The sequence below is a fragment of the Parambassis ranga genome, chromosome 7 (assembly GCF_900634625.1).
Source record: "Parambassis ranga chromosome 7, fParRan2.1, whole genome shotgun sequence".
Classification (NCBI taxonomy): Eukaryota; Metazoa; Chordata; class Actinopteri; family Ambassidae; genus Parambassis; species Parambassis ranga.
The window spans coordinates 17,767,736-17,785,364 of NC_041028.1; the positions used below are offsets into that span (position 1 = coordinate 17,767,736).

Consider the following 17,629-nt stretch of genomic DNA (forward strand, 5'->3'; position numbering starts at 1 on the left):
ATAGCGCCCCCAACGCGTAGCCCCTCTGGCCGGTTTGACACAGGATTATGAAAATTGGCACACATATGTATCACCTCAAGACGCACAAAAAAGTCTCTTGGACCCCCCCTCCAAACCCAACAGGAAGTCCGCCATTTGAAGGTTTGTGGCCATTTTTGGCGATGTGTGACCCTGCTGCCAAACTTTTCACGCCTCGCATACTTCAACGGATTGAGCTGAAATTCGCCGTGTCCACTCAGGACACCATAGGGAATAGACGCATTCCAAAACTCTTACAAAAGTCTTACGGTGTGGCCGGGGCGTGGCCTCAAAGTTTGACCATTTCTGAGGACACAGAAAGTCTCTATAACTTCTTCGTTTTCTGTCCGATCTGTACGAAATGTCACATGTATGATCAGAGTCTGACCCTAAACACATCTATACAACAATATTGAGGCTTTGACAGAGCGCCACCTACTGGCTACACAAAATGTTGTGTTTTCATAGGTTTTTCTGCCTGCCCCCCTGGCCTGTTTTGAGTAGGGTCATGAAAATTGGTACACATGTGTATCACCCCAAGATGCACAAAAAAGTCTCTTGGACCCCCCCTCCAAACCCAACAGGAAGTCCGCCATTTTGAAATTTCTGTTAATTTTTGGCGATTTGTGACCCTCCTGCAAAACTTTTCACGCCTCACATACTTCATGCAATTGAGCTGAAATTCACTGTGTCCACTCAGGACACCACAGGGAATAGACGCATTCCAAAACTCTTACAAAAGTCTTACGGTGTGGTGGGGGCGTGGCCTCAAAGTTGACCATTCGCCATTACAAAGGAACTCCCTGTATTTTTTGCCCTAATGTGTAGCCCCGCTGGCCAGTTTGACACAGGTTCATGAAAATTAGCACACTTGTGTATCACCCCAAGACGCACAAAAAAGTCTCTTGGACCCCGCCTCCAAACCCAACAGGAAGTCCGCCATTTTGACTTTTGTGGCAATTGTTTGCCTATTTTTGACCCTGCTTCAAAACTTTTCACGCCTCACATACTTCATGCAATTGAGCTGAAATTCACTGTGTCTACTCAGGACACCATAGGGAATAGATGCATTCCAAAACTCTTTCAAAAGTATTACCGTGTGGCGGGGGAGTGGCCTCAAAGTTGACCGTTCGCCATTACAAAGGAACTCGCTCTATTCTATGTAGCACTACCCATATACTTCATGCAATGTGGACAAAATCTTACAGTACTGCTATGGACCCGAGTCTGAACAAATATATATGCTAATGGGATGATACGGTCATAGCGCCACCTACTGGTAGCAGGAAAGTTTGGTTGTAAACATGTGTTTGTTGTATATCCGTGGAAATGAGAGGAGGAGAGCATAGGACAGGAGAGTATAAGAGACGAGAGCATAGGAGAGAAGACTGCGATGACCCCGCGGATCGCAAGGTGCGCGAGGGCCCGCAATGCTGCTTGCAGCTTTAATTTTATTTGTTTTTGTGCATGCTCAGACTATCGAAAAGTCTCTCTCTCTCTCCCACACACACACACACACCTGTGACTCACATTTCTTTGTAGTAAACCCTGTTTACAATGCACAAGGCTGCAAATGTAATTATTTCTCATTGGTTAACATTGTCTGGTCAGAGCAGTTTGCAGCTGTCCCAAAGGTATTTACATATACAACGGTATTTTGGAGCCATTTTCCCCACAAAGTTAACCATATATTGTTCTTATTTACATGGAAGGAAAGAGAGCCACCCTAAAACAACTCAGCCAATGCGTGTAACTACTCATATTCTTGCATAAACAATGATGTAGATGACGACGGTTGACATTTATGGGTTTCTTTTTGCTCATTAAAACTCAGCATTTAGTTGTGTGGAAAGAAGCCAAAGTAACTAACTAGTAGAATCACTAATCCACCTTAGTACCCATTGATGTTTACCGACTAAAGTAAGGAGCTATGTTAAGGAAAAACCAAATAGATGTTTTTGTTTTCTGTTCTGAGGTTAAAACACAATGTTTGCTGTGTCTGGTTCTGTTCTGTTTTAAATACCCAAACAAGCTGAACGAAGCCGAACAAAACGCAAAATCCAAAAGCAAACCAACCAGAAACACAGTGTGGTAGCATCACAACAAAGACACAGGAGCACAGGACTTAAATAGAGTGGCTCAGTGGTAGAGCAGGGTTGTCCAATAACCAGAAGGTTGGCGGTTTGACCCCTCACTGGTGTATCATCGGTGTTGGTCAGAGAGGCTGTAGGTGCACCTTGGCAGCCACATCTCTGTCAGTCTACCCCTGGGGAGCTGTGGTTACATCTTTACCACTGCCACTATGTGAATGTGTTGTGAATGAATAATGCATCTGTAAAGTGTCTTTGAGTGTCTAAAAAGCGCTATATAAGTTCAGTGTAATATTATTAGTATTAGACATGGGTAACAGGACACAGGTGAACACAATCAGGGCGGAGCAGGTAATCACGAAAGGCAGGAAACACAGGAGGAAGTAAAACGTATGGGAATACGCAAGGAAGACAAGACTTTCAAAATAAAACAGGAAACAAGACCAAACAAAACTACAAACACACAAGGGAACCCCAGAACAGAAATAAAAACAACCTATTAAAATACAAACATACTAAAATAAAATAACCAGGACAACTTGAGGATTTCATAGAAAACAAGAATAACAGAACACCGGATGATGACAGTCCATGCAGGTAAATAAATATACACTGCATGGTTATGATTTATGATTTGACTTCATTTGATTTATTCTGTCGTATATAATGTAGCTCCATGACTGTTTTTAACTGTTCATTTCTACAGAAATTATAAAAGGAGGGGGAAATTATACTTTTTTAAAATAACTTTCGAAAAACAGTAATAAAGGAGAAAATAAAAGAGAATAACGAACGCCATACTTTGACTGGCTAAATAATTTGTGACAAATATAAATATATATATATAATTGATATATATATATATATATATATATATATATATATATATATATATATATATATATATATAATTTTTTGCCAAAAAAGGAATGTGGACATTACCCAGTGTCTGCATCCTTGATTACACATCTTCACATACAAACATGCACAAGTGAGCCAGCAGAGAAAATCACACCTGTAGCAGCGGGCATGCTGATGCCTCTCATCTGCATTCCACTCTTCTCTTCTTGCTCAATAAATCTTTGCTTCCCCCGCAGATACTATTTAGAAAAACACTGATCTTCATTACCACCTCTTTTGTCCGGTTAATTTACCACAAACAAGCCTCATATTGTTGATATTGCTGCTGTTTATTTCCTGACAGGAAGGAAAGAAATTACTTCACCCCAAGGGAAAATGCACCTTAATGCACTGAATTAAAGCCGAAGTAGGTTATTTAAACAAACTCGGAGGAGGAGGTGCATGCGCGCTTAAACAGCTGGAACATTGGAGACATATGAGCGCGTAAATCTTGTGTTTCTCAAGCACTATGGACACTTTTACTGTATGTATGTGCAGTCCCACCCCCTTTATGTGTATCTCATTCATTGCACAGTGGCTGCTGATTCCTGACTCGTATACATATTTCCCATATAATTTATCTTCCGTGCGTAAAAACAGCCAGGAAACCTGCGCGTAAAGCTTCCATTCAAACCCACGATAAGACACCTACCTGAAGCACAGTCTTCATTGTGACAGGGGAGACGATAGTGGTGCATATTTTCTCTTCCTTACGGGTCTCCTGGCCCATGATGAAAAGCATTGGAGTTGCAAGCGCGAAGGACGCGAGCCACATGGCGCTGATGAGTTTCTTGGTGCGGCTACGGGACATGATGCTCTTGGCTTTGAACGGGTGGCAGATTGCCATGTAGCGCTCAACGCTCAGGCTGGCGATGTTGAGCGCGGTGGCATAAGAGCAGCTGTCCCGGAGGAAGTAGTAACCCCTGCACACAGCATCCCCAAACACCCACGGGTGGTGGACCCAGATGAAATTATAGAGCTCTATCGGCATGGAGAGGACGAGGATGAGCAGATCGGAAACGGCGAGGCTGGCCAGGTGGTAGTGCACGGTGCTCTGGAGGTTCTGCAGGGTCTTCTTGGTCAGCAGCGTGTAGAGGGTGATGGAGTTCCCCAAAGAGCCTACGGCGAACAGAGCCACGTAGATAACAGTGACTATCACCTTAGAATAAACATCCGTGTTGACTTCTAAATCTTCCTCCTCCCGTTTGGATGCAGCGGTGTTATTATCAATCTGAAACAGTGAATTATTTCCAAAGAGTCCCTGCGCCAGCGCGCCAAAGCCGGCAAAGTCGCGGCCGGAGAGCGTGAAGTTTAGATCCATTCTGCCTTTATGTGTGAGGACATGGAGAAAGATATAACTGTTCAGACCATGGGGACATGTGTTGGTTTCCACTTGGAGTAAAACAAATCTGTCTGTGAAAGTCGGAGGAGAGCAGCTTTTATATTTGGCACGACAGGAGGCGTGCTCGCTGCTGCGATGACGCACGGGCATTCAGTGAATGGTGCTCTTGCCATTTTGTCACTTTATGGTTCACCTTGGAAACAAACAGCGCAAACAACTCGAAATGCACGGGCATTTAGTTTCAGCTAATAGACCTTATATTTTTTTTAGTTCATCTCATCTCCTTCTCTCCTCTCTCAGTCAGGCACAGAGGTCTGAGGAGAATAATGTCAGGTGGCAGCTGGAGACCCCGCTACAGTGTATCAGATTGTGCCTTTAATGATCCATTCACAGTTGTGGAGAAATATTATGACCGGGCAGGCACAGATAAAATGTTTCTCTAATGGTTACTTCACAACAGCAGCCACTGCTGAAGCCAATGTTGCAGGTCCACATCTCTCTCTCTCTGTCTCTCTCTTGTCTCGCACCCCCCCCCCCCCCCCCCACACACACACACACACACATACTTATGCACACACGCTTCATCTTTTTCCACATAGTTTAACAGCCAGCGGTGTGTCTAAACACACACACACACACACACATCATTTTGTTTCTTACTGGTCACTTCCCTTCAAGCTCACCATCACTCACATGTGTTGCATGCATATCAGCATACACAAGACATTAAATAATATACTGCACTGTGAGGAAAAGCACATCACTTTAAACAGTCTTTGTTTTTCCACAGATTTGTGTTCACTTGTCATGCTGTCATGCACTGATATGAATACATAGCATTATGTATGTTGAGGTATACTGTCTCTCTGTAATCCAGCATCCTTCGAAGATTTTACTTTGATTGGGCAAAAAGTCAAATTAAAGTCAATACTTGTGAAAAATTAATGATTTTTTTGAGTTCGCAAGTGAAAGACTGTAAATGACCTCCCATAGCAAGCACTGTTTCGACAAATATCCATCTAAATCTTTGAAAATGTAAATTTGATTTTACTGAAAAAAACTCACACTCAGAAAATGTACTTGTCTTAAAACCTTCAAAATAATTTGAACATGCCAACTAAGTGAGAGTCAGTCCAGACTTAATAGGTTCTCTTCTGTAATCTATCTATCTATCTATCTATCTATCTATCTATCTATCTATCTATCTATCTATCTATCTATCTATCTATCTATCTATCTATCTAATGAGATGAGGTCATCCAGTGGCTGTGTTTTTAAGGGCGAAGTAGACTAGAGGCAAGTTACGGATGGCCCGATCCAATTATCTGCTTCCTCTTGACTGCTGTGAAAGTGTAATGAAAAACATCTTTTAGCCAAAATATGATGAATTCCTTGGGTAAACCAGCAAGATACACTGCAGTGCAAAAGTTCTATACCACCCCTAGGTTGTTTGTAAGCAGTGTAGTAATGGTTATAATTATTTCTCAGTCTCTTTAGTAGAACACAATCAGAATATAAAGGAAATGTGTATGCAGTGTATTAAAATAATTGAATGGAACCTGAATAATTATTGCAGATTCTCTATTTGTCCTCTATTTTCATGTCAAAAGGACTGCTGTGAGAAAGTTCTGTCACACCAGGTTTGTGTAAGGCATGTTTGGGCACTACATGAACGTGAAGTATGACTCATTAGAAGCTTATTCATATTTATAGTATATCAACTTTGAATCATATTATTCCATTAAACATGCCAAAGTTTACAGAATTTGACAGATGTAAAATCATAACTTTGTTTGTTTGTTTGATGTCAAAGGGAAATCAAATAAACTGGATGCTCTGTGTTTAAGATGTTATAAAGAAATTTTTTTTTTTTTGTAAAATTCCAGCAAGGACCTGGATCAGTATTTGGCAGCTTCATCCAGACCAGTTTTTTCAGGCTGAAGGAGACAGGCGGAAATGTTGAATATAATGGAGATTCTCCGTACCGTGATGCACTTCTCTGTTGGCTTTGAAAGGAGCTCCGCCCACGGAACCCACGGAAGATTCAAGGCAGTTTACGTATGAAGATGTTATGGTGCACTATTCGAGTTAGAGTTTGAATCGAGGAGAATTAAAAGCTGCTGTTTACAATTTCATTGCCAGATTCTAAAATAATATTTGAATCAATCATTGGCTGGCTCTATGTGCAGTTATAGCTCCATAGATTTGTTAAGGCATGGGTTGTTGTATCCTTTGTATCCTTGATGAGCTCAGAGATATGTTGCTGGGGGTGGCAGGAGGTTTAAAAGGGTTTTCCTGGCACTGCACTTGAGCAGTAAAAACTGTTTGCAAAACCTCCTTTCCTCCTCCTTTCATCTCTTAGCTTTCACCCAGGACACAGAATTTTGGGTGGCAGCATCACCTGTTTTACTCTGCACAAATGTCCTCTCACAGCATCTCTGCTTCACAGGTGTTTATGAGTGTGTTACCAAGGTTAACCAAACATGTAAAGGTCTTCAAAGGGAATTTAAGTTTACCAAAGCTGAATATTCAGTGCAGCTGTATTCAGGTAAAACATTATATTGAGCTCCAGGCTATACTCCTAATATGAGAAAGTTATCTTTACCTAAAGATCTGCAGTAAGCCTTGAAAGTTTTAACCGTTCAGTAGGGAGGAAGTCTTTAAATGACACCAGCAGGGATCTGGGAGGAAATAATTAACATTATCATCTAGCTAGACAAAGAGTCAAGCGTTAAATAGTAACTCCTTGCCTTTCACTAATGAGTGTATGCCTGTTTTCTAAACACTACTGTGCAAAGGTCTTGGACCACCATTAGCTTTATCAGTGTGTTTATTAAGACACAAACAGAGAATACAGGAAACAAAAACAAACAAATGGCTTCTCGGCAGGACTCAGTATGTACAGTGACCCTCCTTGGCACTAAGCACTGCTTGAACTCTTTTGAGGACACCGTCTTGAAGTTTTCTGAAGTCATCTTCTGAAATGTTATGTAAGGCTTCTTTCATGGTTCTTCTTACAGTGGGTACAGAAAGTATTCAGACCCCCTTACATGTTTCACTCTTTGTTATAATGCAATATATGAGTGTCACAGCAAAGGCTCTGATACTTAGGACCATGTGATATTTCACTTTTTCTTTTTTCATAAATCTGCAAAAATTGTTTTTCTGTCAATATGGGGTGCTGAAAAATGAACTTAAATGATTTTAGCAAATGGCTGCAATATAACAAAGAGTGAAACATTTAAGTGGGTCTGAATACTTTCTGTACCCACTGTAGGCTGTCTTTTATGTCTGTTTCTGTACAGGTGATCCTATAGTGCCTATGTAATATTCAGGTCTGGACTCTGTGGAGGCCAGTCCCTGACTGGCAGTGCTAGTGAAGGCCGCATCAATTGAGGTATCAACTCAAGTTGGATGCTAATCATTTGAATAAAGTAGCCGAGCCTCAAACTTACACAAAGCAGAGGCTTTGCAGTGCTTTATATGACTTTATATGGCGACCCCTTAAGGTCAAATGTTTCCAGAAACCCACTTTAAATGAACTATTCTGTCTTATTAGCATTAAAAACAATTCAGCTACACAAAATGTGTTCTTGGATAAATGATCACAAAGCTGATTATTTACAGCAGTTTCATCCGTGTTATGAGCTCTGTAAAAGCAATTAACTGACAAGCAACAGGTTTGTGTGGAAGAATCCATTTTAAATGTATTCCAAATGTTCTCCTTTAATTAGGTTTTATCCAAGAAGAAGAATAAACTGTAACATTTACAGAGAATGAGGAACCTCGCTTACGTCTGGCTAATGAGCTTCGAAAATTAGCAATATCAAAGGACGGCTGAGTGAAACAGAGACTTCACAATAAAGGCATGAAAACGACTGCATACCTTAATGTGGAGGGAGGCCAGAGTCCCTGTGCAAACAAGAATGATGCCAGCTATTTAAATTGATATTTAGAGGCTGCATTTCCACACTCACCGAATGCATCCTCCCATTTTGTTTAATCAAACCCAGGGACTCACTGAAGAGCGATATGTAGAGGCAGAATCCACAGATTTCATTCAAGCTTCATCCTTCAATTTGCAACTTTTTGCATGCAGAGCGCTAACCGTTTTAATCACTGGAGATAATATCTGTCTGTTGTTACGCATTATGTATGCAACAGTTGCACGAAAAAAGCCAGTGGGTTAAAAGGCTGTGAAAAACACGGAGCCTTCTGACTGAGAGGCTGGTGACCTCCAGGCCTCATAGAAATGCCAGGAATGACTGTCCACGAAGAGGATGTGACACTGAGGGAGTGCAGCACGCCCATGGACTGTCAGCATCTATTAATCACCAAGAGGGGATGGCAGCATTAGAATGCATAGATAATCAGAACAATAACAATGGGTCCAAGTAAATATTCATGCCATTAGTATGTTCTTTATTATTGTCTGGAATTATACATTAATTGCGAAAATATGGAAAACTGGATCTGAATGATCACATTTTGTCTCAATAGCTGTCATGTGCAACTTCTGGTGTGAAGTACAAACAAAGTCTGACCCAGAGTGCAGCTGGGTAACAAGTGGTGTATGAATAACATGCAGGTCATTTTGTGCCTTTCAAGCCACTTTAGTTTCTCCTTCTGTGCACAGACACTCCATCGCAGCAGCAGAAAGGGACAGTTTTTCTTTTAAAATGTGTTTAATGAGTTAAGACCATGACCTTTAGGTAACCTGTAACCCTGATTTTAACAAGTAACCTTCACCTGTAGTTTTTATTGTCTAAAGCCAACTGCGAGTGAAAATGAAATGTCATTACAAGCAAAAAGGAAACCTAACAGCAAGTTAAAAAAAAAGAGTTAGCAGTGTTTCAGCATTTGAGTTGGGCGGATGTAAACCCAAGACATCTGGGTGAAAGTCTGCAGTGTTATACAACCACCACTACCGCCCTCCTGTGTTCTAATGAGGACTTCTGTTGCTTTAAGCTTGTTCCATACTCCACTTGCTCTCTGTGCTCCGAGAGGAAAATGACGTCATTGTGTTCTCGGAGCGCTGGTTCAGCAGCTCTCGTCTCTTATTCTCAACACATCGTCTGGGCAGAACTTTTTTTCTTGTTCCCTTCTTCTTCATGTCGCTAATTCCAGACAGCTATATGAGTGCACAGTAGTCTGCCTTTTACTCATTTACAGGATATTTATAGGAAAATGCGTGTGTCTCACTCTCAGCGCCCTGCAGCCGCACCACTTAAGTTAAGAGTAATTCAAGAGGCAACGTTACGCTAAAAACGTAGTGATTTATGCTGGCCCGCTGGTGCGACTAATACTCCGGTGCGACTTATCTATGGTTTTTTCTTCTTCATTACGCATTTTTTGGCTGGTGCGACTTATCCCCCGGTGCGACCTATAGTCCTGAAAATATGGTAGTAGGAAATACACTGGGTTTAACTAAACCTGAATTATCCTCCCAGAATCTCATCTCTCCATATAAGGATTGATTTTAGCTAAACTAGAAGGTCTGGCATTATAATCAGTCAACAGGACATTTGCTGTGAGACATGAGACAATTCATCATATTGACCTAACACATCATGTTTGACCTTTAATGTCAGCAAAAATTAAAAGAGTGAATCTCCTTTAATGAGAGTGACAACAACCATGCTTGAATAGCTGTGTGAACTCCTGGGACCATGCCAACAAGGGACTGGAAAAAAAGGCAAACTTAATTAAAAAACACTAAATCCAAAAAAGGACAAAAGGCTCAAAAAGAAATGGAGGAAGGAATTAGACACAAACAAAGGGTAGGACGGAAACACCAGGAGAAAATGCAGCATGCAGAAACATAACACAGCTTCTCTGATCTCTTAGTGTCCTTCATTTTTTTCCTTGCACCCTCTATTTGTGTGTTAATTCAATTCAATTCAGTTCAATTCAGTTTTATTTATATAGCGCATATTACAATCAGACATTGTCTCAAAGCGCTTCACAGGAACCCCCCTAAGAGCACTGTGGCAAGGAAAAACTCCCTTTAAGAGGAAGAAACCTTGAGCAGGACCCGTCAACTTAAGGGGGAACCAGTCCTGCTGCTAGTCAGAGAGGATGAGGGAGAGAGAGAGAGAGAGGGAGAGAGAGGATGAAGGAGAAAGAGAGAGAGAGAGAGAGGAGCAAACATGATACAGTACAGAGCAAACATGACAGCAAGATGAAACAGTGATTATATTGCAATAGATATCTATATATATCGTCGGTCCATAAGTAGGAATAGTAATTTGATAGTAAAGATGAGCAGCAGGGGCTAGTGAAGTCGATGAGCACAGGAGAGACTGCAGGTCAGTATGCAGGTCTTGAGACCTGCAAAGAGAGAGAGCGAGAGCGAGGCACAGAACTACAAGGAAGACAGTAAACACAGATTATGAGACGATATTACCCAGTATGATCCAGACTAAGGAGAGTGGAGGAGAGGTCAGAGGGTGTTCAGAGGATCGTGTTTGTGCCCCCCGACAACGTAGAGCAAGAGAGACTTCACGGGCCGGACTGCAGGTCATCATCCAGGTCTTGAGACCAGTGTGAGCCAGACTAAGGAGAGAAAAGGAGAGGTTAGAGGGTGAGAGGGAAACTGCTCAGTGGATCATGTTTGTGCCCCCCGACAACGTAGGCCTAGAGCAGCATAGCTGTGCTACACACTAGGTCTAAGGCTAACTGTACGCCTTACTAAAAAGAAAAGTTTTAAGTCTAGTCTTAAAGGTGGAGGCAGTGTCTGCCTCTCGGACCCAGATTGGTAACTGGTTCCATAATAGCGGTGCCTGATAGCTGAAAGCTCGTCCTCCCATTCTACTTCTATGAATCCTAGGAACTACTAGTAAACCTGCACTCAGAGATCTGAGTGTCCTATTAGGAACATATGGTACAATCAGGTCCTGCAGATACAATGGAGCAAGTCCATGAAGAGCCTTGTAGGTTAGAAGAAGGATCTTGAAGTGTATTCTTGAGTCCACTGGGAGCCAGTGAAGAGACGCTAGGACAGGAGAGATATGATCCCTTTGGCTGCTTCCTGTCAGAACTCTAGCTGCTGCGTTCTGGATCAGCTGCAGACTGTTGATGGAGTAATGTGGACATCCTGACAATAAAGAGTTGCAGTAGTCCAGTCTTGAAGTGACAAAAGCATGGATGAGCTTTTCAGCATCACTCTGAGAGAGGATGCTCCTGATCTTAGTAATATTACGCAGGTGAAAGAAAGCGGTCCTGGAGACCTGCTTAATATGAGAGACAAACGACATGTCTTGATCAAAGATAACTCCAAGGTTCCTCACAGTCGTACTGGAGGCCAGAGTAATTCCATCCAGGGAGAAAGTATTATCTGATAAACTAGTTCTGAGATGTTTCGGTCCAAAAACAATGACCTCAGTCTTGTCCGAGTTTAATAGTAAAAAGTTGGAGGACATCCAGTCCTTTATGTCCTTTAGACACGCCTGTAGTCTGACTAGCGGCTCCGTTTCTTCAGGCTTCATGGATAAATACAGCTGGGTATCATCAGCATAACAATGAAAGTTTATGCCGTGCTTCTGGATGATGTTTCCTAGAGGGAGCATGTAGAGGGTGAACAGGATCGGTCCGAGCACAGAACCCTGTGGAACACCGTGGTTAACCCTTGTACCTGTGGAAGACACATCGTTAGTGTGAACAAAATGAAATCTGTCAGATAAATATGATTTAAACCAGCGCAGTGCTGTTCCTGTAATCCTGATCTCGTGTTCCAATCTGTGTAGCAGGATGCGATGGTCTACGGTGTCGAAGGCAGCACTGAGATCCAGTAGAACGAGTACAGAGACGAGACCCCGGTCCGATGCCATGAGGAGGTCATTGGTGACTTTAAGCAGTGCTGTTTCTGTGCTGTGATGGGCTCTGAAACCAGACTGGAAAGCATCAAACAGACTGTTACTACACAGGTGGTCGTTTAGCTGACTTACAACAGCTCTTTCGAGTAGTTTGGAGATAAAGGTGAGGTTGGAGATCGGTCTGTAGTTTCCTAGGACGTCCGGGTCCAGTGAAGGTTTAGAGTTAAGAGTCCTGTCCATCCAGGATGAGAGCAGAGGAGACGAGAAAGAAGAAAACAGGCGTTTAACAGATAACTCTACAGCCCAAATCAATAAACAGCCTAATAATAATAATCAGTCCAGTCTGCTGTCAGATAATTCTGCCCATGTGTTGCACTAATGATAATTCTATGTTCGATGTTATCAGGCTGCATGTTGCTATGTTTTGTTGCTTATTAGAGCTTACATTATGGAAACACATCCATGTGCACAAGTTTAGAAAAGTAATCATTAGATTAGATTCTGCCTCTGGAGAGTTAATTAAAAATAAATATAGGCTATCATTAATGGAATTACTGTTCATTTGCCAAGCATGTAAATGCACAAGCTCTCTCTTTGGAGAGGCTGATATATATCCAGCCATCGGATGATCCCTGCCTGTTCTGCAGACTAAAAGTAACTGAAAGCCACTTGTTTTTTATGAATAAGTTCAGAATCCATGTGACTTTATTCCTTCACACATACTGTGTGTCATCATCAACCTGCGAAGACCTGCAGTGGCAGCATGGCCTCAGAAACGTGACGTTTTCTGTGACGCAGATGACACATTTGTGCTGTTCCAGGGGACACGGACGTGCACATCGGAGTCAGATATCAGCTTGATTGGATGTTGCAGGTTTGTATACTGAAGCTCTTAGCGCAAGTTCAATCAGGAAGATTTTCATCATCATTTAAAGCACGGCACTCACCAATCATCTCTCTATCCACCTCCCTGATTAAGATTAAGATTAAGAAACCTTTATTAGTCCCACAATGGGGAAATTGCATTTTTGCAATTGGATAAGTTAAGAAAAGATATATACATTATAAAATAAACTACCAATAATATATAGAATAGGATACAATCAAAAAACAGTACACATATTAACAGTTATTGCACAGGTGAGTGGAGGTAGAAGTGGTCTGTAAGAAAACTGTACACAGTGCATCAAAAACTAAATAAATAGTTTATTGTACACTGTGGTGTGTGAATATTGCACCTATCAGAAGTGTTTATTATACAGTCTGACAGCAGCAGGAAGGAAAGACCTTCTGAATTTCTCCTTCACACACCGAGGCTTAAGAAGAAGAAGAAGCTGCTCTGCAGAGCTGACAGGGTGTCCTGCAGGGGGTGGGATTCATTGACCAGCATGGATGTCAGTTTGCCAGGACCCTCCTGTCACCCACCTCCTGCACTGAGTCCAGAGAGCAGCCCAGGACAGAGCTGGACTTCCTGATGACTCTGTCCAGTTTCTTCCTCTCCCTCTCAGTGATGCTGCTGTTCCAGCAGACCACACCGTACAGAATGACTGATGCCACCACAGAGTCATAAAAGGTCTTCAGGAGTGCCCCTTTCACTCCCTCTCTCCCTCCTCATCCTTCTCTCTCTCCCTCCCTCTCTTTCTCTCTCTCCTGCCCCTTGCTCTGCCTTCACCTTAACCTCCCATTCAGGCCAGGTGATGAATAGAGAGCACCTCCTTCACCAATCAGCTGTCGGTCCATCCCTCACCTACCCAATCACGGCTTAGCAGAAAATTTAAAAGTCTTTCATCTCTCCTCAAGCTGCCCTTGAGATCGACTCTGGCCCCAGGCACGGCCAGATTCAAGCCAATTCAAGCCCTCCTCTCTCCCGCTCTCCAGGCTTTCTCCACCACCAGGTTTAGACCCAGGGGAGACATCTGATTCTAGCGGCCTCTCCTCCCTCCCTTTTGGATGTGGTCATCGCGTCAGGGTCTAAAACACCAAAGCAGATTCCAATTCAGTCACTTAGAGCAGTGTTCAGGAGAGCTTATATTTAAAGGGACATGGTGTGATATTCTAGCTGCCTCTTTTATGCATCACAAAAACTTAAGACAACCAGCGTGTTCTTTCTAGAAGCTCTTCCTACGAGCCTCCTCGTCTTGAGACATGCTTCAATATGCTGCACTGAGATCAATTTCCAGGTCAGAAGAAGGGGGATGAAAGCATATAAAATAATAAGAACAGCCTGCAGGGGATGGAAACAGACAAACTGATGAGGGGGAAGTACATGGATTAAATACACAAGCTGAACATAAGGAGACACAGGTGGAAACAGTGAGGGTGAAGCAGCCAATCACAGAGGTGACAACCTCTTGTCAAAGAAACCGATAATTGATGGTACTATATATAACTGCAGTACCATAAATTAGCCTAAGTTGGACAGAAAGAGAGTTTGAGGAGTGGAAAAACTTCACACAACACAAACTAAGAAGTTAGTCAGTTATCTGGGACAAGGAAACATCAAACTTCCAAGTAGATATCTCGATCCACACTGTGATAACATGAAAGAGGTCCAATTATTCTGAGTTCTGAGGCTGCTTCGCTGGTGTCTTCAGTCTGTGCACGGAACAATGAGAAACACCGTGGACAGAATAATGACCCAGCCTATCCATCTAAAAAGCATGTATGAGAAGAAAGTACTGGACTCTTCCCAAGCAGCAGCCTGATGTTAAAGGGACGGTATGAGGAAATCCATAAACCTTGTTCATAGCAATTCATAGCAATTTAAAGGGGAACTATTTTCTACAGAACTATGCCCACACAGAAACTGCAACAAGCTCTCTCTCTCTCTCTCTCTCTCTCTCTCTCTCTCTCTGTGTGTGTGTAATGATTAATGAAAAATATTGAGTTTTTCAATTGTATACTTCTGGTGCTTTCAGCTATTTTTAACAAAGTGCTACTTTGGCTTTTAAGGACTAAATTTGTTGTGTTGTTGAATGATAGCTTGTCCTTCATGTTTCTATAAGGAACTTTCTATTTATGTTGTATCAAAAGTAATATTTCATATACAGCAAAATCCTTTGTTCTATGTGAATGAATAGTGAAATGAAAAATGTGAATTTCAATGTGAACTGACAAAAACAGAGAAAAACTGAGTTTTTGGCAGTCTGCGTGTCAGTTCGTGCAACCTTTTTTGTGTAGTACGGCTGCCAGAGCAGCTGTAGTGGAAGCATTCCGGGTAGCGTTTGCATTTCTGTTGGTGTCAGCACTTTTTATGTGTTTGCATTTGATACAGCTCCTCTTACTGTGTAGAGGAGCAGAGACATGTTAGGTCTCCAGGTTCAGCAACTTTGGAACAACTTCTGACACAAAGAGCCAGACGTCGATGAGGCTTCTGATTGGCTTGCACGGCTTTCTCCTTCTTCCTACACTGCAACCCACAGGCCTGGTGTAGTCATGATAGCTCTTGGGAGTGTATTTATGCGGGTTAATGTAAATGGAAACTTTTTTGAAAACTATGATGTGTGCACGATGTGATGTGTTAAATGTAAACCTGAGTGTAAACGGAGTCTCAGAGAGCAGGGGTCTTATCTATGTGAGATGTTTCAATTGAACAAGACAACACTATTTTGGTCCTCTGAGCATCAAAAATATTTTTGGATGAGGATAAAAAAAAATCCTGTGATCTATTTGGAAGAGTATAATCTATCTAAACGCTACAAAAGGCTCTTGATTGCAGCGACTGCCTCACAAGTGTGTTTTATAAAATATTAGGTAAAGGTCCTGTCTTTGCCATTTTCATATCTTACACTGTACATCAAAAGCGACTTCTCTAATATATTAAATAAGGATTTACTAGATAGCTGCAAATTCAGATTTGGCTTAACACTCATCCATTATATCATCTTTAATCTGAATTCTGAATCAGTCACAAACAATCTTTCTTTGTTAAATGTGCAGCTGAGACCGTTCAGTAAGTGCCTCGGTCACATCCACTTGACATTTTAGCATTTTGACAGGTCCTGCTGCTACATGAATGATTAACCAGTGACTGTGTGGTAGGTAGATTCTTTAAAAAAATGAGTGCTGTTTTTTGAGGGCCCCAGCAGAGAAAATGCTGCAATTTACCACCCTCATGAGAACTCCCTTCCCCCCTTCCCCGCTTTACCATTATTGATTTGGACATCTGTATATCTGTGTGTGAGCTGAATTGCGTGTTTCATATTTCAAATAAAGTGCACAGGGAACACCTCCAGGTTCTTATTGATTCAAGTATGCTCAGAAATTCAAGACAAGGGATTTCAAGAAATGTCAAAGTTTGAGTTTGCACACATGGGAAGGTCCGGGTTAGAGGACCTTTGGTGGTACAGTTCAGCAGAAGTTAACTTATGTGATAAACAAACAGGCTGCTAATTGGACAGAATGGATTCTGGGAAATGAAAGGCTAATTTAAAGGCTAACGGAGAAGATTCTCTGTCTGCTGTAGTTCTTGAAGTGTTTTATTCTCTGCATCAACAGTGGTCATGTGTAGGAAAGTTCTTACACTAACAGAGGATCCATGGCAGGTCTTAGCAACTTCAGTTCTTGACTTTGACCATTAATAAATATTTGGACAAGACTTTCAAGCTGAATAACCATGTCGGCTATCTATTCCATGTCTCAGGCCCAGGCAGAAGGTTCAGCGGACAGTGGGTTTTATCTTAAACCAAACAAAAACCAAACCCCAACCCCAAAAATACAAAGCCAAACCCGGGAAATCCAAACTCAGGAATAATCAAACAAAACTACAAACACACAAACTTGCAGACTCAGGACATGGAAGACAACAGAAAAATCCAGCACAGACTAACAATACTAAACCACAGGAAAGAAAAGTCACTAGACAGTCAGAAACAAAACATGGGTAAAAAACCTAAACATGAAAATAATCAAGAAACCCAAGACCATGACACAGAGTGTGCCCTACAGTCAAGGTCAGTTCATCCATATATCTGAAGAGCCGTTTTAGGCATCATAGTCCACCTAAACTTCTGTTTATTCCAAATACAGGTGGGGCACTGGTGGACCTGGGGTAATCAATATTGCAAAAACCTCTGCATAGTTGTAGAAAGAATGGAAACTGTATATAAATATGGATGACATGACAGGCTGGCTGGCTGCAGTAAAGGTCATAAAGCCTGCCTCCTTCAGGTTTGTGGATGACCTCACTAAAAACTAACAGTACTCCTCAAATAATTCTGTGCTCAAATGCTTATTTTTTTTTTATACATTTGTATTTAATTTGTTATTGTTGTCTATAAAAGAAGGAAGTAACACACCCAGTAGAGCTGTGAAGCTTTTATGAATATAAAATCATTATGTTGGTCTCTCTCTCTCTCTCTCGCTCTCTATCACCTTACCAAACTCTGTTGGACCGAAGACAACGATAGCCTATTCCTCTACCAAGATGCTAACTGCTACTTGCTAGCATTTACAGATCCTCGGTG

At 41.9% G+C, this 17,629-nt stretch overlaps 1 protein-coding gene across 1 annotated transcript in view; it reads right to left on the minus strand.

Moving 5' to 3' along the window:
- ntsr1 (neurotensin receptor 1 (high affinity)) overlaps nt 1–4,407 on the minus strand; it is a 68,165-nt gene extending 63,758 nt beyond the window's left edge. The window contains exon 1 of the mRNA XM_028408840.1: nt 3,661–4,407. Coding sequence (XP_028264641.1) covers nt 3,661–4,329 — 669 coding nt within the window. The 5' untranslated portion in view covers nt 4,330–4,407. The remainder of the gene's footprint in view (nt 1–3,660) is intronic.
- Between the last annotated feature and the right edge of the window lie 13,222 nt (nt 4,408–17,629).